The sequence below is a fragment of the Rhamphochromis sp. 'chilingali' genome, assembly GCF_963969265.1.
Source record: "Rhamphochromis sp. 'chilingali' genome assembly, chromosome: 16".
Taxonomy (NCBI): domain Eukaryota; kingdom Metazoa; phylum Chordata; class Actinopteri; order Cichliformes; family Cichlidae; genus Rhamphochromis; species Rhamphochromis sp. 'chilingali'.
Genome location: NC_137943.1, coordinates 34,009,007 through 34,029,670, shown reverse-complemented (window position 1 = coordinate 34,029,670; position 20,664 = coordinate 34,009,007). Strand labels below are relative to the sequence as shown.

At 40.7% G+C, this 20,664-nt stretch overlaps 2 protein-coding genes across 4 annotated transcripts; one reads left to right on the top strand and one right to left on the bottom strand.

Moving 5' to 3' along the window:
* Positions 1–840: 840 nt before the first annotated feature.
* On the top strand, positions 841–3,198 carry LOC308383604 (uncharacterized protein; the record flags this gene model as incomplete). The annotated part of the gene is made up of 4 exons (XM_080861648.1): positions 841–1,024; positions 1,233–1,313; positions 1,703–1,783; positions 2,188–3,198. The coding sequence occupies 4 exons, from the start codon at positions 841–843 to the stop codon at positions 3,099–3,101; spliced, it is 1,260 nt and encodes a 419-aa protein (XP_080717774.1). The 3' UTR covers positions 3,102–3,198.
* Positions 3,199–5,947: 2,749 nt separating this feature from the next.
* Positions 5,948–17,647, bottom strand: saga (S-antigen; retina and pineal gland (arrestin) a). 3 transcript variants are annotated; one of them, XM_080861818.1, is made up of 15 exons: positions 17,556–17,647; positions 15,677–15,759; positions 13,747–13,807; positions 13,327–13,371; positions 12,834–13,033; positions 12,289–12,348; positions 12,137–12,204; positions 11,914–12,049; positions 11,627–11,711; positions 11,447–11,519; positions 10,860–10,997; positions 10,670–10,777; positions 10,088–10,140; positions 9,542–9,551; positions 5,948–7,035 (listed from the first exon to the last, which is right to left on the bottom strand). In XM_080861818.1, the coding sequence occupies exons 2-15, from the start codon at positions 15,722–15,724 to the stop codon at positions 6,909–6,911; spliced, it is 1,212 nt and encodes a 403-aa protein (XP_080717944.1). In that variant the 5' UTR covers positions 15,725–15,759; positions 17,556–17,647; the 3' UTR covers positions 5,948–6,908. The 3 variants fall into 3 exon arrangements, with proteins under 3 accessions (XP_080717944.1, XP_080717942.1, XP_080717943.1); XM_080861816.1 differs by lacking the exon at positions 9,542–9,551 and adding an exon at positions 10,305–10,319 and having other exon boundaries at positions 10,700–10,777; positions 17,556–17,644; XM_080861817.1 differs by lacking the exon at positions 9,542–9,551 and having other exon boundaries at positions 10,700–10,777; positions 17,556–17,645.
* Between the last annotated feature and the right edge of the window lie 3,017 nt (positions 17,648–20,664).

The following is a 20,664-nucleotide window of genomic DNA, read 5'->3' as shown; positions in this document are numbered from 1 at the left end:
ACTCGGGGCATAAATGTCACAGACACAGCGTCTCTTAGCGTTTCTGTGCTGATGACACATGCATGTACCTAAACACTCCAACACTGGAATGTTGGCTTCTCTTAATAGCTGCCTTTTTACAACAGCATCATTTTATTTAGTTGATCTAAAAACAGAAATCATCAGTTGTGAAACTGTTAACAATCAGCTGGTTCTCTTCATTATCAAGTCTTTTGCAAAGAGTTTTCCATTTCTTGAATATTTATTTCTTCCATTTTGAACAGCGCAGCTCAAATCTAATGCAGTCGTGTTTAAATAGTTTCAGAAGCAAATCTTATTTAATATTTTTTTGAAAACAAGACTATTTTGTGCACTTTTATCTCATCGGGTCTGAATTACTTTAACGGCCTGTTTACTACTGAACATGAAATCCACTGAACACGACAGAGCTGGAGAGATGCGATCACATCAGTCCTGTTTTAGTATCTTTACACTCTCAGGATGTTTGACAACAGATTTTACATTTCTGACCTCTAAGTACCAAATGCATCTTCTTCCTTCTTCCTTCTCCAGATGCTGACGAGGTTGCTCGGACTGCTTGTCTTGTCCACCCTCTGCTCAGCCATGTGGGTGCAAAACTACACCAGACAATACATTAGTGAAGAGGAAGGCTCCACATATGATCCCAACACCCACCACTGGCCTGAATCAGTTGACAGGCAGTTTAATGAGACTTCTAAGAAGACTGGTCACCCAAAGGGAATCCCATCGTGGCCACCCGAGGCACGCAGCGGGCCTCTTATGATGCCTCCAACAGGACCCCCATTTCCACACTATGGCAACAACTCTGAAGGTCCCAACATGCCCAGGGTGTTTGGGGTCAGTAACCCACCTTTACCACCCATGCCTGACACAACAATCTGTGACATGCTGCTAAATGCACCGGTACCCCCGCCCGCCGACCAGATTCCATTTTTTTGCATCTGTAAATACTGCAAAGGAACCGTAGGACCCAAAGGAGACCGCGGAGACCGAGGTCTTCCAGGTAACCTGATCACTCAAAGCACCTCAAACTAAAAACAACGATTAAAATGTAAAACTTGAAAATCATTAATGTCTGAACAAATGTCAAGGATTTAAAGTTTGAAGCAAGGCAGACAGCAAGGTTTGGAGGATGATTCCTCTTTAGTGATTTAATTCAAATTCAAATATCTGATTATATTGAAAGTAACCTGTCTTTAACTTTTGATCAGGTCCTCCCGGGAGCGCTGGAAGTAGAGGATTGATGGGGTTTCCAGGTCCCAGAGGGTTTACAGGCTCTCAGGGGATAAAAGGTGAGTTACACACCAGAGGGGTGTGTGAAGAAGCACATTTACAATAATCAGGGTCTTTAACATAAAGGTGTTTTTTTTACTTTCCACACTGAACTAATCAAACCGAGTTGCAACACAAAGCAACGCTGAAATTAAAAGGGGAAGAAAATGAGACACTGACTTCCTGTGATTTGAATTTATGTTTCTTCTCCTCACGTACTTTTCTATCGATACTGAATGAAATCCACCTTAAAACACCACAAACTGAATCTCATTTTTTTCTTTTTTGTTCCTCTAACCTGTTGTCATCTTTAAATGTATCTTTCAAAAAAGCTAATAAGCTTAAACTTAGAATTGTTGGTTTTTCACTCAGTAAAATATCAACTCACCTTTGTCTTCTCTGTTTACAGGCCAGAAGGGAGAAATGGGGGAAAAGGGAATGCAAGGTGCAGCAGGTTTCACTGGCACAAAGGGAGATCGGGGATTTAAAGGTGGGTCTACATGGCATTATGGAGAAGGTCACCCTATTTAAAGCGTGATTGGTAATACATGGATATTATTAAAGCAGGAAATAATACCTGTCAGTGCTTTGTGTGAATGTAATTTTATGATGGTTTAATGATTTAACATTAGTACAGGGTGGGTAAGGTTTGGGTTCAGGCATAAAAATGAGATGATTTGAGTGGAAGATTTTAATTCCAAAGTACATCCTGGAAAGATCCTGATGGATTCTGGGCAAACTGGCCAGCTTCATCAGTCTACATACAGAAAATGGAGAGAAATGTGGGGATTCTTTAGGATTTAACCCACCTGAGTAAATACTGTTGAAAATTGTTCAGTAAAATAAAGTGTTAAACTTGATCGTATTCTTGATGTATGCTGTGGCTGTTTCCAGGGGACAAAGGGGACCAAGGATCAATGGGACCCCCTGGTGCATCGGGCCCTCAGGGGGAATCTGGTATATGCCCTGCCACCTGCGAGAGTGTGCCAGGTGCACCTGGTACTCAAGGACCACCTGGACCAGCTGGAGCCCGTGGCCTGCCAGGGGTGCAGGGTCCTGATGGACCCAGGGGCATAAAAGGTGATAGGGGTGACATGGGTTTGCCTGGAAACCCTGGCAACAATGGTGAGAAGGGTGATCGAGGTGAGCAGGGGGTGTGTAAGTGCACAAATGGAACAAATGGTGCTGATGGCAAACCAGGGCAAAAGGGAGACAAAGGGGACAAGGGTGATATTGGTTCCCAGGGTATACAGGGCACCATGGGGTCAAAAGGCAACCAGGGTGATATGGGTCTCATGGGGCCACCTGGGCCCTGCTCTCCAGCCATCCAGTCAGCATTCTCCGCCTGTATCAATGAGTCATTTCCAGCTCACAATTTTCCCATTCCTTTCCCACACATCCTTACCAACCAGCAAAACCACCTTAACCGAAACGGCATCTACATAGCCCCCGTCAACGGCACCTACGTCTTCTCCTTTCACCTGTCAGTTGCCGTGAAACCACTTAAAGTCGGCCTGTTCCGCAATTTCTACCCTGTGGCTAAAATAACAGAAGGAACCGTCCCATCCACCACAAGCCACACGGTGGTCCTCCACCTCTACATGGGAGACCAGGTTTGGCTGCAGGTGAAGGACCCCACCACCAATGGCATGTACACTGATAATGAAAGCACTAGCACGTTCTCTGGGTATCTGCTGCACCCCGACTCCTGCGAATTTCCTCTGGGCAGACATCACTACTTCCCACAGCCACATCATGGACGCTACAGCTGGGATGGTCCCGACCCTACCACCACTCCACCAAATTAGTTTCTTTTCAGTTGCACAGTTATAGATGAGGCACAACAAGCATCCAATCAAATTCTCAGTGATTTTATAACTGCAAGTTTTAAAGGAGGGGTATTCTAGCAATGAAGCAATGACAATTGTTAAAATAGGTTTTTCTACCAGAGTTATGCTGAATACAAGTTCTACTGTAGGACCATTGTACCACACTGTAGTTACTACTCAATTAAAAAAATCAGGTTTTATTTCTTGGGTTAAATCTAATTCTGTTTGGTTGTTGAAGCTGGCATCACATAAAAGGAAAGGCCAGCAAAAAAAACCCAACAATAAACACACAAAATCCTTCTTGAAGTATTTGTTTAACACTTAGCATGTTAGCATATCCAGGCAATTATTGTCAAACGTTGTCTAAGTGAACCTTAATTCCAACTCTTCCTGGGACAATAAAAACAAGTCAAATGAAATAAAAAAGCGTTACAATGTTGCAGAATACTAATTTTAAAAGGTTTTCACCTGGAAGTCATATGTCTAACAAACATTCTCCTGACTGCAAACATCTCTCGTCTCTTATGTCACACTTGGATGAGACAAAAATAAACTCCCCCTAAAATCAAGTCCTGTTTTACTGGTAATGCTAGTGGCTTCAAGTACTGGTTCCGACTAAAATATCTTCAATCACTATTTGAATGATTTGTGCTTACTGACTTTGACGAACCTCTCAGTTATCTGTCTTCTTGCAACAGTTTAAAGACAGGATGTGTATTCCCTGTGACAGATTGGAGGCCTGTCCAGGATGTATCCTGCCTCACACCCAGTGACCGCTGGGATCAGCTGACACACAATTGGAAAAAAGAAAGAAAATTGAACAGCCATAATACCCTCCTTTTAAATGTGGCTATGATTCAACACTCATATGAAAATGCATCTGGGCTTGTATATGCCAGCATTTGATCATGCACTAATCAACTGTTAGAGCGCCCTTTTATCAGAAAGCTCATTTAGCAGCAGAGGTTTTAATATTTTTGATAGAAAATGTAAATACGTGGATCAGCTGCAGGCGATGGAATAACATCACCACAGGTCTGTTGAGATGTAGGTTTTAAAAGGTTTACAGTGAAGGAGCGGGAACAGAGCTGTGACGCAAACGAGACAGCGAGAAATGAAGAAGGCTGAAGACACGGCAATGAGACGTGCCGGCAAATTCTCCACAAAATCAGTGAAATTCTCTTCAGGTTCATCAAGTAAAAGAATCATAATCTCCACAGATCTCCACAGTACACATGAATATTTTAAAAGATATAAAGAGTGAGAACACGTGCCATTATTTTCTTAATGTTTTCTTAATTTTGAAGAAAATCTAATTTTGAATGTAGGATAACTGATTAAAGGCTTTTCTCGCTATTTTTAAGGTTTTATTTTTTTATTATATGATTTAAAACAAAGGTTGTACAATGAAGCTACCTGTGAAACTATCACTGCCTGATGTCTCGCAACATTAAACTTCCACTTTATAAAATGTATAATCTGTAAAACCTGCGACACCATCAGGTGATGTTGGACGTGTGTTTGGATTCAGACAGTAAACGGAGTGTGTTGCATGTGTAACAGGTTAAAGCATCGTTCACCTTCTCTGAGGTGCTTTCAGCGACCACACCGTGTCGCCTGTTTGTGCTTCAGGTTGTTGCGATCTGTGCATCGTGGGCTTTGTTTGAAATTAAAAACTTTCACTTAAACTTTGTGTTTGAGTTATTTTCAGCAGCAGCACATTTTCTGGGTCCCCTGGTCCAAAAATTAACTTGTGACATGAATCTCGTGTGCAGAGCAAAACCAGACATTGAGCCTGGCTGCTCCCAACAAACTCTAAACTTTAACACACTGCAGTTTATTCTGATTCAGCACTTACTGCAAATTCATCTGCTAATAAAAAATCTCCAACGATGATCATTTTTCACTTAAGGTGATTGTTAAATATGGATTGTTACAAAAAGAATACAACATTTTGTTTAGCTGTGCATTTCATGACACTCACACTCACCTCACACAATAACAAAAGTTTTGTTTTGAATGCTGTTAAGAGTCCGGTGCAGTGTGAGCTGATGTAGATCTGCTGATGAAGAGTCTGAGCTGGAAGGAAATCACTGAGGTTTAATTTCTAATATTTTAATGTTAATTGGGAGCCTGAGTAACTGGATCAGCAGGGGTGTGAAATGTCCACGTTAATAATTAATGCTGCACTAGTTCAGTTTGATGACCAGGATTTGTTGTTAGAACATGCATCTGCAAAGACTTCAGCAGGAATCGACGGGCTTGGAGAACGACACAATAAACGAAGAGTCTCCACGGCTTTAAAAACAATTCATGTTAAACCGAATCTTCACATCAGGGCTGGTTTTTAGATCCAGATTGAAAACACATTTTTTCACTGGCTTTTGACTCAGTGGTTGACTGACTTGTATTTACTTATATTTTATTGTTTTCGCTATGTTTATTATTTTATCGTATTTATTATTCTTATCTATTATGTTTCTATCGTTCAGCACTTTGGTGTGTTTTTAAAGCGCTATATAAACGATGATGATGATGAAACTGCAGAATAAAAATATCAAAGCACTTTTTTAAAGAATGCCACATCAGTCCTCTGTATCTCACATGACCGTCACACATAAGAACCAGGAAGTAAAAGCTGAATATTTGAGCTAAATTAATATGAAGGTAAATACACTTTGATTAAATATACTAACAAATAAACAGGTTTAATATTTATTGTACAGTTGTGAGAAGGACCGAGACTGAATCCATATTTTCCACATCCTTCATCTATTTAACATTTCATTCAATTTAGTTTCATTATTTATCGCACCAAATCACAACAACAGTCGCCTCACGGCACTTTATATTGTAAGATAAAGACTCAGTAACACAACAGCTGGATCCAGTCGTCGGCTCCTGCCCCGCCCACATTTCAGCCATTCAGAACTTTAAACCAGAAAATGAGCAAAGAAACAAAGAAATGAATAAATTAGCTTTATTGTCAGAGTTAAAAGTGCACTGTCGCACAAACACGTCTGGTTTGAGGGCCAGATTGAATTGATCCTTCTACATCAGTGTCTCTACAGTAAATCTGAACTCAAAGTCAGAAACACCTTTATAATCAGTTTCAGCCTCATTAAAACAGAAACTGTCTGCAGCAGTTTTCAAAAGACACAGAAATGACTTTAAATCTGAACATGAAGAGTGGAGCCAAAAAACAAAAGCACTACACAACAAACCTTTAAATAATGTTAAAGGATTTTTTTAAACTTTTAATATCAGGATCATTTCTGTGGTTCTGCATTTTAACAGGATGCTAGCTTCAAATTATTTGTCACCAAGTCTTTATTATGTCCTCAGATCTGATGTTAACATCTGAAGTCCACTGGTGTCTAAAGACTCTGACTATTGGTTTAGACGTTGGATTTATTTATTTCTGAATCTGGCTGAAACCACGTGTTTACTAGCAGTTACAAAGGTAATAACTCAAAGTGATTCTGCAGCACTGCAGGTTTGTGCCGCATTTATCTCGCTTTAGGTCACCGGTTTGTTTTTTCAGCTATGCCCTGATGAACAAAAGCACAAAATCTGGAACCTAAACAGATATTTGTTTCCTCAGGAGCTTGAAGGAGACCGAGCAGAAGATCAAATAGAGATGATGGATGAAAACATCCTGCAGTGATGTAAAATACACCTGAAGGTTAAACATGCACAACCACAGGTATGCGCCTTTAAATCTTTTTCTAGCACAAACTCAAACTCCCAGCATTCTTTGTTTCACCCTCTTTCACTCTCTCTCCTCTATTTCTCTTTGGGCGCCATGTCGTCACCACCCGAAACGTTGCCTTCCTCGTCGTCATCATCGCCGATGATCCCCTTCAGGTAGGAGCGCTTGAATTCCTCGAACACAATCTCCTCCTCCTGCTCACTACAGACAGCAGCAGCGTTTCAGAGAAAGTTAGTGTTTAAAGCAGCACATCAGCCCTACAGTTATCACATCAGGGACACAGAGCAGGATGGGGAAAGCTGGGAAACGAGACAGCACAAACTACAGACTTAGTCTACGTTCACGCTGCCGGTCCTGATGCTCAATTCCGATTTTTTGATTAAATCCAATTATTTTGTCTGGTTTCTTACCCTACAAATAAAACGTGACAGCAAACGCACTCTAGTGTGAACGGTTCACGGCCCTCAAAGCGGCCTGCATGCGCAAAAGAAGACATCATACTCAGTGCGCTCTGTTCACGGAAAAATAGCGGCTACAGAGTTAGTAGGTGTTGTTGCAGCAGTCTGTCAATTTCTGCACAGTCGTAACTGACAGAATTTTGTCAGATTCATTAGAGAAAGAAGGACACAGAAAAAAAGAGAGCCCGTGCTTTAACAATGGCCTTGTTGGAGCAGTGGCTGCTGCCTCCGTGCAGAGGTATGTATGGAGCCAGCAAACACGCCGCCATGCTTTCTCGTTTGTCTTCTCCGGGGCTGATAATTGGCGTCTGTCTTGTGTCAGTGATGTAAAAGATGGATTTAATGCAACATGACCATCAAACAGCAGTCGCTTTCTGAAACATCAGATATGTATCGGATTCAGTGTCACATACGAAAGTGACCCAGGTCGGATTTGAAAATATCGGATTTGTGCCGTTCACGCCGTCACACCATGATGGGATATGGGTCGCACAGGGTCAGAAAAGTCGCCTGCAGTGTGAACGTAGCCCGAGACTTCAGCTGAGCATCCACAGAGCAACACTTTGATGTATTTCCCGTTTCTTCTTTGTCACGTTTGGCCTTGTGTTAACCGATGGAGCCCAGGTCCACCTCACAATCGCTGTATGTCAGGTTTGAGGTGGCATCTGACCCACAAACAGCCCACACAACATCTGCTGCAGCTGAACTGACGCAGCCCAGATGTGTCTGACCTCAGACCACATCAGCACGACTCTTAGTAAACCTTTACTGTCTTTACCATCTAGTCACATATACTAGACTGTGTGAAGGAGATTTTTCTCCCACTTTATGATGTGACCCATTCATCCACAATAATGAAACATGCTGAGATTCATCCTAAAAAGGAGAAAGAGATGGTTTTTTAGCAGTATGTCATTTTTTCCCAAGTCTTCATCTCTTCAGCACTGAGGGAATCAGAAGAATTAGAAATTATTTCAGGAAAAAAGTTAAAAAGCTTGGAGAACTTGAACATGAAGCGCGTGATTGGCAGTTTCGGTGGGTACAACTTTCTAACCTTCACCTTGTTTTCAGTTTTAAACTTGTCCACATTTTATCACTGGTTTGCTGTGACAATGGAGGAAACTTAAAAACCATGAACCTTTTTTTTTTACATTAACAGTAAAACAAAATACTTGTTAGTGTTTGTTTGGCAGTTTTTGTCCGTCTCCAACCACATACTGTAAAAAGTATTAGATTACTGCCATCCTGACAGAGCTTTAAGGTGGTATTTTCAGTTTCTTCACATGTTCTGCTATGAATAAACCAGAAAACGTGTCAGGGAGGCCACACAGAGCTTCCAACCAGCTGTGTTAGCTTTTTGTTTCCAAGCGTGATGTTACGTCTGACACTGAAGCCCCGAAGTCATTGTCAAGCAAAGGTGCGTGTCCAAACGAAGCCTGTGCCGAGGCCCGTATCGTGCTTCAGAACATCACGTGACCGAAGATAAACGAGGCCCCGTTTGTCTTAAATGACGTGACTGCCTCATTATGTGATTGAAAAGATTCTCTCAGAGAGGATGTTCAGTTAGCTGTCTTCGACTAGGAGTCCTCATTATTATACAATTTTTGTTTCTAATCTGATGAACTTTTTCTTATCTGGGCTTTTCTTCGGTTTTAATCTGCTCTGTCACTCTGGTAATCTGATCGACTGATGTGAAGGAAAAGATGGAAATAAAAAGACTGGATTGACCTCTCAGCCATTTCTCACACTGTGAAGGAAAGAGGACACAAAGACACCGAACACTGAAGAACAAACAAAGGGAAGCTGATACTGCTGATGAGGACAGGAGCTGGCAGAGAGGAAGCCCTTAAAAATGCTGATGAAGAGATAAAGATCCTGAAACTCAATCCTGTCCCTGGATAAAAAGGAACAAAAGCAACATCGGGCACAATAAGCATGACGATGTTCATCCTCAGCTAATCTGCTGCCTCTGACTCGATCGTGTTCACTGCTTCAGTCTCTTCCAACCAACACGGCGCATAATCACTAGAACAATTCAGGGTGTCTTCCACGGGGATAAAATCGTTGTTTATATTCTTTTTAAATTTAACTTTTTTTCAGTTGTTAATATTCTTGCAGTAGGTACTCATGCAAGTGTTTCCAGCAGAGCTATCGACATGTTGTGGATTACGCACCAGTGCTGTGTCGATGGAAAACATGTTTCAAAGTTACACACGACCAGATAAACAGAAATTATTTTGCATATTTACCTCTCCTTCACTGATGGCAGCAATAAAGAAAAAACAAACAAAGAAGTTTGAACAAATTTCTACAAAATGAACACAACTTTGTTTTCTCTGAGCGTCTCTCCTGAACTTCACACGGACCAGTTTCAGATCTGGCCCAACCAAACCTTAAATTTAAACCCTTTGTTATCTGATATCCACCTTAGTCGAATGTTTAATGTTGACATTTAAGACTTGACTAATTTATTTGATCTGTTTTCACTTGAAATCGGTTAACTATGAAAATAAACTGCAGTTCTTTTAAGACCCAACAGAGGGCATTACCTCCCACTTTGAGAACCACTGAGGATTCAGGAAATCTTTTCCTTTCGTGCTGAGTTACTCACGCTGGAAAATTTTACATTTCTTTAACTGTTTTTTTTTTGCAACTTAATTTCTTTTAATACATATATAAAACTGTATATAAGCATATGTGTTATACTGATATAATATTGTCTATATAATAATCTGGTTTGACTTTGGTACAGATGTGCACAGCTGCTGTAAACATGAGGACATTTGCAGTTTTACCTGCATCTGGTTTGGCGTGCATCAGTTTGAAGGGAACTTCCAGACCGACCTCGCTGCAGAGTAAAAGCAGAAAAAACATTTCTGTCTCATCATTTAATGTCTGATTCATCCTGCAGCAGTTTGCTGAGTGTCTTCAGCTCATGTTGAGCAATACTGCTGATCCTAGAAACTGAACATCGTAGTAACTATCAGTGAAAACAAGGACACATGAACTCACCTCGAGCCCATCATCCTGTGAGCGTGTTGGAGACAAAGATCAGAGCAAATAGAAACACGTTTACATGCAGTGACAACAAGGACAGGACGTTTGAACACGAGTACATTCAGTTTCAGTGCTTTTCATTCCTCTACGCACATTTTTAGGATACTCAGGTCACAGGTTGGCTCAGATTTATCAGAGTAAGATGAAGAAAATTGGAGCTCTTAAGCAGCAGTGAGCACCACAACGAATCAAAGAAAATCAAAGCAAATAGACGATGAGAGCAACACTGGCTCTGCCCACTCATCATCTGCCTGCTTTTTATCTCATCCTCAGAAAGAAATGCAAAACACTTTTCAGGATACTAAAAGAAATGAAGCCACATTTCAAACACATGAAGAGGAGAGACTGACCCTCCAACGATGAGCTTCACCATGACTCTGTACGAGACCATGATCCCCAGAACCTCCTTCAGCACGCCGTCTTTGACACTGAAACGGAAAAAACGATTGAAAGCTTCTTTTTTTTAAATCCTAACTGAGCATCAGCGTTTGGAGCTGACTGACTGCTCACATGCTCGAGGAGGCCAGGTTGGTGTCTTCATGCTTCAGTTTGCCATCCAGAGCGATGCCCCTCCTCTCCCTGTTGTTGGCCAGCAGAGGCAGCATCGTGTAGACTTTCTGCAGCGTCGCTCCAGGAGACACCGAGTCCCTGACAAGAAAGAACAGATAAGCTTTAAAGGAAACACACAAAATAATCAAAAGGTTAAAATATCAGCAAAATTTAATGTTACATTTTTTACAAAATTCTAAGTCCTGTTAATTTACTTTAAAAGATCAGAACTATAAGGTACAATGAACCTGACGGTGTCTAACAATATGATGAAAAGCACAATAAACAATTTGATCCTTGTTAATTCGAATCGATTCTGATTAAAAATGGATTGCAATGGTTCAGATCAAACAACTGAAGGAAGCGTCTGTATTTTCTGTCCACTTTGTTCAAATTTATAGATCCTAAAAAGGATAAAAGGATAAAAATAATATTTCAATATCTAATGATTAACCTGCTCGTGTGGAAGTCAGTTTTTCTTTTTGGGAGAAAAAGATAAACTGCACGATACAGGTAAGATGATGAGTTCAGTGTGTCCTGACTTTTACCCAGAATCCTCGATATCCACACATTTGGCATAGCTGTCATTGGAGTACAAAACCACGTTGGCAATCTGGTCAACTGGGAAAGACAAGACACAAAAAGACATGATGTTTAAGACATCAACTCTTATGTGTTTCCACATGAACCTCTGAGAAATAAAATGAGCTCTTAAGTGTCGCGTTTACCGGAGAGGATGATGTTCTTGATGTTCTTGCTGGAGTTGTTTGTGACGCTAACGTGAACTTTGATGGGCTCACCGTGATAGTAAACCTGAAACAGGACACAGGGTCGGAGGACGTGAGCAGTGTCAGGATTATTCCCTGAAACTGATCAAAAACTAGTTGAAAAGGGAAAAAAAGTCACAGAAACCAACAATGAAAACCCGCCAAACCCTTCATGTTCGAGTAGCAGAGAAAAACACGCCAAAGCTATGAAGTATCTGATCAACTGAAGCTTCAGACTTTGGACCCACCTCTTTGTCCAAACTGGCCTTGACGTGCAGCGGTTTGTCCGACATGACAAAGTCCCTGGTGGTCTCGACAGAGGGCGCTATCCCCTCGCCCTCCGGAGCGTACTGCACCTTCCTGAGCATCAGCTTCACTGTGCTCCTGTTGTACCAAAGAGGACAAAATCATCCACATTAGATATTGTTCACTTCCAGCTCCTACCGTCCGATCGGACCCGCTAACACTCACCGTTTGCGTACTTTGGCGTCCTGGCTCTCAGCGCTGAACGCCTTAATCTCAAACTCCACAGCACATTGCTGCAGAAGAGGAGAGACGAGAATGCTTCACCAGCCTGCGAGGCATCCGTGTCATCACTGCTGACTCATGAGTTTGAATCTTACCTTTCCAACATCACTGGGTGCTGGCTGCAGGGCCACTGAGCACGGCAGGTTATCGGGGAACTGCAAAGAAGAAAAACAAACGTATGTACTGTATGGAGACTGAGACAGAACCATTCATTTCCTCTTATGTGCCAGCATGTTAACGTCTGTCTGTGATCCATGAACCAGTCACTTGTCCTTAACGGTTACAGTGATGATGTCACCACACTGGGCCTTAACGTTCAGCTCAGGTAGCAGAACGTCAAGCCGTCTCAGTTATTCTTATTCTTTCTGCCACAAAATCTCACCACACACCTGAGATTTGGCAAAAACATGACTTTAACCCAACATGCCTGCACCTGAATGTCTATATGATTTTCTCCTAAGGCTGTAGTTCCTGTCCATGTTGCACTGTGTGCTTAAAAGGATTTTTTTTGTCTTCATCTCATCCATCTCTGAGTACTTTCCCCTGCTTACTTCAGCAGATTTAAACTCAGGACTTTGGCTGTTTTCAGTTTATTTCTATTTGAAGTTTCTGCCTGTCTGCAGTGCCGCTGAAGTGTCACCTCGAAGAAGAACGGGTATGAGTTGTTTCCCAGCTTGCGCAGGAGCTTGGCCTGGACTCTGGTGTGGATACCCTTCTCGCGGTCCTGCAGGGGCGGGTACACCTGCCGGGTGGCCAGGTACAGCTCCCTGCGGAAGGCGATTCCCATCACATCCATGTCATCTCTGCCGTAGCGGAAGGTGCACGACAGCGTGACAAACACTAGAGGGCAGAAGAGACAAACTCAGTTCAAAAATCTGCTTTATATTTATATGACTGGAATCTCTTTGAATCCGAGTTCAAACAGTCAGGTAGGCAGCGATTTCGTTATTTTCATATTTAACCAAAAAACAATAAGAAGCAACTTTTCAAAGACCCGTCAGGCTGAGTATCAGGAAACTGCAGCTAAAATAATGAATCTAAATGTAACTCTTTTAATCCAGTGTGGCTGTGGCCATGGACATAAATGCAAAAGAAACTGTCCAATAAAATGAGCTCTGGTGTTTTGTACAGACCTTTCCTCCCCTGCAGGGCCTCCGGGTCAATGAGGATGACGCCATCTAGTGGTAAAAATTAGATTTTCAATAAAACAAATTTACACTTTCATGTAAAAGGATGATCAAAATATTCAAACAGCAACGTAAAGACATAAACAGATGCAATAAAGTCTCAATTCATATGCTAATATAGCTGGACAATATAAATGCCATTTATTTTAATTTGTGCTGGTTATTTACTTTGATTATTAGTTTGATTTACCAGAAGTCCAGCTGTCATGTTTCTATTCTCAACTTTGAGTTCAGTAAATTACACAGAAAATTCAACTGAACAGAAAAACCCCAAACAAGCCAAAGGCTCTGCACCATCAGTGCTGGGGTCCGCGCTACATCACAGGCAATGTCGAGGTTTTTCCCCCATTTAAACAACAGACTCACCCAGTGGTTCCACAGAATCAACACGGTCCACAAAGTCTCTTTTCCCCATGTAGACTCCAACCTGAAGGAGGAAAGAAAGTCTTGAAACACCGCATCCAGGAAGCATCACCCGCTGATGCTAAACGCACCTCAGTTTGTCCAGTTTGTCTGCTCCAATTTGCTTAATGACCGAGGTCTACAATGACCGTGATCTGAGTGCAGACACCTGCAGCTCAGGTGAGACATAGCTCAACTAATAAATCCGAGTCGGCATCACAACAGGTCTGATATCTGATCCTCCTGAAGAACAAACGAATGCAGAAAGTACACGTGGGCTGGTTGGAGGGACTCCCACACACTCGAAAGAAGTTAGAGGCGAGGTCAGAGGAAACATATCAGTCAAGAAACTTTCAGCTGATAATTCTAAAGTGAATTCAGCCTTTCAGCAGAAACTGTGTGATGAGACTGACCAGCTGATGACATATTCATTGTTTCTGTTGTTTTGTTGTTGTTTATTTAGAATAACTGAACAAGAATATTGTTTTAAAAATGAAAATAATGAAAAAAATTTAGAAAAAAATGTTTACATTAAAAACTCGATAATATTCAGACTGATGTGAAACAGACAAACTGCAAACGCTAAAGTGATGGAAGCATTTTGGTAAATATGAAGTTAACATATAATGAATAATTCATTCTTTGTTATTATTTATTCAGATTCATATCTTTTCTAATAATTCATAAAAGACAAAGCGCTCTCCAGCAGTGTCACACCTGAGCGTTAGCATTTCCGACAGGCATGATGTTTTTGTTATCCAGGTGTTCCCAGCCTGTGGGAGAAGGCCTCATCTTATCTGACAGAGCTCAGCACAGACTGTACTGAGGTCAGACATGTGCTCGATAAACAGAGCGAAGCCGTCGCTGCAATAAAGCCATCATAAATCAGCTCACGTTGTCGTGTCAACCTTCAGAGGATCAGTGAGCTGAGCTGCTTCACAGAATTAAAGTTACTTTCATTGAAACTCTGGAGAGAGAGAAGGGCGTCGGAAATGATGTCTTCTATACACAGAAGAGTTATATTTCCACTCCAACCACAGCCTGCTTCTTCACTGGGACATCCTCGTTGTGCTGGTCAGTGTAGTGTGATTACACAGGATATTACTGCTGGTGGTAGAATGCCACTGTGGCAGTTAGATTTAGGCCTGTGCCACAATTTAACCATAAAGCCATGACTACATACAAATGACATCACTTGTCTTTTGTTGCTGATGATTGGTTCCAGGCTTCAGCCAATAAAAAGAATTCTTTGCTCGCCACTTCCATCGCTCACCTCAAAGCTGAGACTTGTTACTATTTATACATTTGAAGTTTTGTTTTAACTGTTTGCTTTGTTAGATTTAAGAATCTCAGCTATTAGGGTTGGGCTTATTGCAACATCGGGGTTTGGATTAATGCCCTGAGGTCGTCACCGGTGACGAGCTTAACACTGACAATACGACACATTCAGACAGGTTTAAGGCTCAGAGAACCTTTGATGATAGATCTCACAGTGAGGCAACAAGGCAACCTTTAAATGATTCAGGTTCACCTCCACCTGTTTCCCAAATTAAAAATCTCTTAACAGAAATTCTATAATGGCAAAAACAAGCGTATGAGACGATTCTGGCTTCTGTAAATGTGTCTCTTTGTCATGTGGCTAAAACAAAAACAAAAGTGTAGATGTACAGAGTTGAAAAGAAAAGGACGAGGAAGAAGCAAAAGAAAAGGAAAAGAAAAGTCTTGAAAATGAAGCTTTTCATTGATAAATATCAGAGAATGCAGTTTAGTTGTATGGCAACATTTCAGCTGACAGTCATGAATAAACATGACTGTCAGCTCCTTTCAGTCTGGACAAACCTTTCAGGAAAACACTCACGGTTCTAATTTTACTGAGAAAACTCAACCAGCTCACCGACTTGTCCTTGCAAACCTTCTTGAAAATCACATTTTTGGGGCTCATCTTGGTTCAGACTGAAGGAGGCTGGTCCGCGGTGCCTGAATGAAAGAAGGGAATAACTTGACTGACAAAGCGTGCGACATCACAGCAACGTCTAAAAACTCAGAATGTTTGAAAACAAATTCCATATTTTCACCTCCATTCTGTCTAATTCTTGATTTACTCAACAAAGTAACAAAATGTCAAGTTGATGGTGAACTAAAAATCTGTAAAACCTTTTCTTGCCAACCAAATATTGTCTTTGTCCTCCACGTGTGAGCTACAAACACACCTCAGTTATATCTTTCACTAAAAAAAAGCCAGTTTCCATAAAAATCGCCAGTGAGAAACATTTTCACTAATTGAAAATAGAAGTAGTCAGTAGTTCCTGTGACACTGCTAGAAACATGTAACCAGGAGAGATTTGGACAGGAAGAAAACAGGAAGTCAATCAGGGAGAAATATGAGTCAGTTTGTCACAATGTACATGTGGACTGTAAGTTCATTCAGGTACATATTTATTCTTATACAAGCCCTGCGATAGACACCAGGGTGTACCCCACCTATCACCCTGAACTGAAAGCAGAAGAGGATGGATGGATGGATGGATGGGTGGATGGATGGACGGGTGGATGGAATTATATGTACAAAAAGACACATTTTCACTAACGATGTGTTATTTATCTATGTCTTTGTTTGTTTGTCCATCCACACGGATAAACGATTTCTCCTTGCTGATTTAATTACCCTGAGATAACCGAGAGGTTTGATCAGACTTAACTCAGTTAATCCTGTTAAAACCTTCTCAGAAGTCTGTGACCTCGTCTCAGTGAAAGCTACACCTGCAGACATCTTCAAAATCAGTCCAGGGCAACGTGAGGAAGTCTGCATCCACGAAGAAACTTCGTACTTCCAATAATAACAACAACTGAATAAAGAGCACGTGTCAGTGCTACTCATTTGTATTCCAAAATCTGACTGAAATAAGATGATTTTTTAATGCAAAATAATTTCTCATGACATCAAAACTAATCAGCAAAAAAAAAAAAAAAAAACATCCACAATTTGAGAAATCTGTAGTTTCTTCATTCAGTCATAAATGTGTCTGAAGTCCCAGAAATCATTTTTTGCTTAGAAATAAAACATGTCACATGTGTAGCCCAGTTAGTTTTATTTAATTTTAGTTTTATTTATCCTACAATATGAAGAATAAACATTTACTTTTTAAACTCAGGGACAAACTTTTTTTAATTTGAGTCCTGAAAACCATATTTGTCTTAAATTAAGTGACAAAAAACCAAGTGACAAACTTCACCCAAATAATCAGATAAAGTGAGTTTTAATTATGTATTTTATTTATTTCTAAGCTTGAACATGAAACCTTTGATCCTGAACTTTGAAGATAATTGTGTCTATTTTAGTTTATAAAACTGAATAATAAAACAGAGGCAGAAGAACTTTTTTTGTTTTAAGATAAGATAGATAAGATACCTTTTAATAAAGGTATCTTATCTATCTTATCTTATCTTATCTTGTTTTATCTTATCTTATCTATCTTATCCTCAAAATTTCCCACAAGGGGAAATTTTGAGGATATTAAATAAAGTGTCACGTTTTGTTGTTTTGGTTTGGTCTTTAAAGTTTCTCACAGCAGAGCTCTCTCTGTCTCTCTCTCTGTCTCTGTCTTTGTTGGAATCACAGGCTTTTGCTCCTTTTCAGGGCTCCTGGAGGAAACTTTAGCAGCTCAGTTTAATAACTGTTCCTTTTGTACTGACAGGTTTAATCTGAAAGACCCTCCAGGATCTACAAATGTAAATATAAAACAGGAACACCTTGGATGTGTCAGAGGACTCACCTGTGGTGCGCAGGTGTGCCGAGGCTGGATCAGAGGAGGAGACAGGAGTCTGTCCCCGAGGCTCTATATGTAAATGCCTGCTGTCCTTCACAGCTTCTCTCAGCCAATCAGGTGACCCAGCGGTGAACTTTGACCAGCCCTGAGGACCTCCCTCCCACTTTCTTCACCTACAAACCTCCACGTGCAGACAGATGGACAGACAGACAGAGACAGACTTCAGTGAATGAGCTGACTGAGAGGATTGAAGCTGGTTATCCTCGGTCAGCACAACGAGGCTGGATTAGACCGACGGACGTGACAGAGTGAGGAGGTGCAGGGAACAAAACGTGCTTTCACCCTGTGTTTTACTTCACGTTATCTCTTTTAACCCATTCAGCTGTCATCAGGTTTACACATTTAAGGTGCTGAATTATTTCTGTCAGGGCAAATGTATTTATGCACTTCAGCTCATGCAGTGGAAGGTTTTGAAAGTGATGTAAAATAAGGATGAGCATTAACAAAATAAGTTAATGACTGATAATAAATAATAATCTGTATTATAAGATTTATTATAAACATCCTTTATTAAAAGTGTTAATTGATTACTTTTGGGTTTAATTGTACATATTTGCTTCACTTAAACATTTTTGCTTGATTTTTTTCTGAGTAAAAAAAAAATGCATAGACTGTATCTAAAAGTGGGGCGATCGTGGCTCAAGAGTTGGGAGTTTGCCTTGTAATTGGAAGGTTGTCGGTTTGAGCCCCGGCTCGGACAGTCTCGGTCGTTGTGTCCTTGGGTAAGACACTTCACCCATTGCCTACTGGTGGTGGTCAGAGGGCCCGGTGGCGCCAGTGTCCGACAGTCTCGCCTCTGTCAGTGCGCCCCAGGGCGGCTGTGGCTACAATGTAGCTGCCATCACCAGTGTGTGAATGGGTGGATGACTGGATATGTAAAGCGCTTTGGGGTCCTTAGGGACTAGTAAAGCGCTATACAAATAAGGGCCATTTACCATTTTAAAAGATGGACTCAGCCAAGGTGTCTCCATTTAGGAGCCTCAGTTTCAGCATCACGGTGGTCAGCATCTTATTTTGTTCACTATTTTTTATACCTACATTTTATTGGAGCTTTTTTAACTCTCAGTGTTCGGACCCAGAAATGACCGATGACATCAGACATATAATAAGCAGACAGTGGTTAACGTTTACATTTAAACAAAGCCAATGCTCCTTTAACCATGTGATTTATGGAGGACAGAAATGAGGCAAAAACCAAAATCTGTGTTTAACACATGGTATAAATCATGCACACAACAACAACAGAACAAGCTTTTTAAAACAGGCCATTCATTTATTTACTTTATCGCTAAACTAATGTGTATAAAGTGCTTTTCAGTTCAAATTCATCAAAGTTCTTCCACTTTTGTAACACTTTTTGTAACACAATCAAATCTGTCTCGCTACGTTTTAGGTTGGGTTTACTTTACACTCCTTCTTCAGAGACAAATTATTATATTTCACAGTCTTTGGTTTTGAGTGTGAAACTAAAAGAAAAAGGGAAACACGTTCAGACTTTTGATAGGGACTGTGTGTGTGTGTGTGTGTGTGTGTGTGTGTGTGTGTGTGTGTGTGTGTGTGTGTGTGTGTGTGTGTGTGTGTGTGTGTGTGTGCTGTAATCTCCGGTGTAATAATGATGATGAAAGTGCTGCAGTAATCCACCTGTCTGTTTACCTGCTGACAGGCAGAACAGTGGATTAAAGCTCAGCAGCATCACTCTGCCTATATATAGACCTGTGAACAAACACACACATACACACAGACACACACGCATATACACACTTATTTTTCTTTCATATGCAGATTTCAAATACTTTAGAAGTTTTCCCAGACAAAATATTTCTGTATGCAGTGAGTTATACATAATAATTACATGTATATTGATAATTTAAGCCTCTGGCACAAAGGCTCAGGTCTCAAACTGCTACAAGGAGCTGCGCCACAGAGAAACTCAAAATATTCAAGAGACACAATAAAACCAGAAATAGAAAAAAGTACAAACACACATAATCTGAGTCCTCAGGATTCCCTGGATGATTGAACATGCATCATTGTCTAGTGCAGACCTTCCCAAAGTGTGGGGCCCGCCCCCTAGGGGGGGCGCAGAGCCATTGCAGGGGGCGCGGTATAAAAAGGGGGGAGGGGACAAAATGCTTGGACACTAGTGATGGGATTTCCGGCTCTTTTTAGAGATCCAGCTCTTTCGGTTCGGCTCACTAAAAAGAGCCGGCTCTTTTGGCTCCGAACCGGCTCTTCAGGTTGTTTTGTTGCTTTAATTAATTTATTATTAACAATAATATAGAATTACGCACAAAAGGAATTACTAACATAAAAAAAGTGGTTTTATTTATATATGTTTATATATAAATATATGCGGTGGCCCCTAGAGACAAAACACGTACAAACTCCAAAACACATTTCTAGCATGAACTGAACTTCCAAAGCCGAGCTACTAGATCACTTAAATTACACAATTGAAAGCATGTGTGTATTGTTTGTGTATTTATACACAAGCACTCATATATATTCAAATAATTTTTAAAAAAAAGTTCATTTACCTGTTATTACCACACACCAAATCCGGTCGTTGGTACTTGCTGGCTTGTGTAGCCACAAGATAACAAAAGCTCAACACTGCGCCCAGCATCCTGGAGCACTTCTGTTGTCTTTTGTACGTGTTTTGAGTTTTTATGTGCTTCAGAGTTCGTACGTGATTTGAAGTTTGTATGTGCTTTGTCTCTAGGGGCCACCGTAAATATACTTTTATTTATTCACTCCACATAAAATGTAATAAATAAATCATATAATACAAAAATCAACTATTCACATTTCAACTTTTAACTATTTAAATTTTCAGCTGTTTCCTTTTACAAATTTAAAGTGAAAACAACACAAAACACTGCAAACCACAACACAATTAAATATAAATTAAAATATGAAAACAAAAAGAACATGCATATTCTCTGTCATATGGGCCTGCATGAATAAACTTTCTGAATCCTTTATCATCTGCAACCGAAAATAGTTGTGGATGATTACTATACCTTTGTAATGTGACATTGTTGTCCCTGCCTCT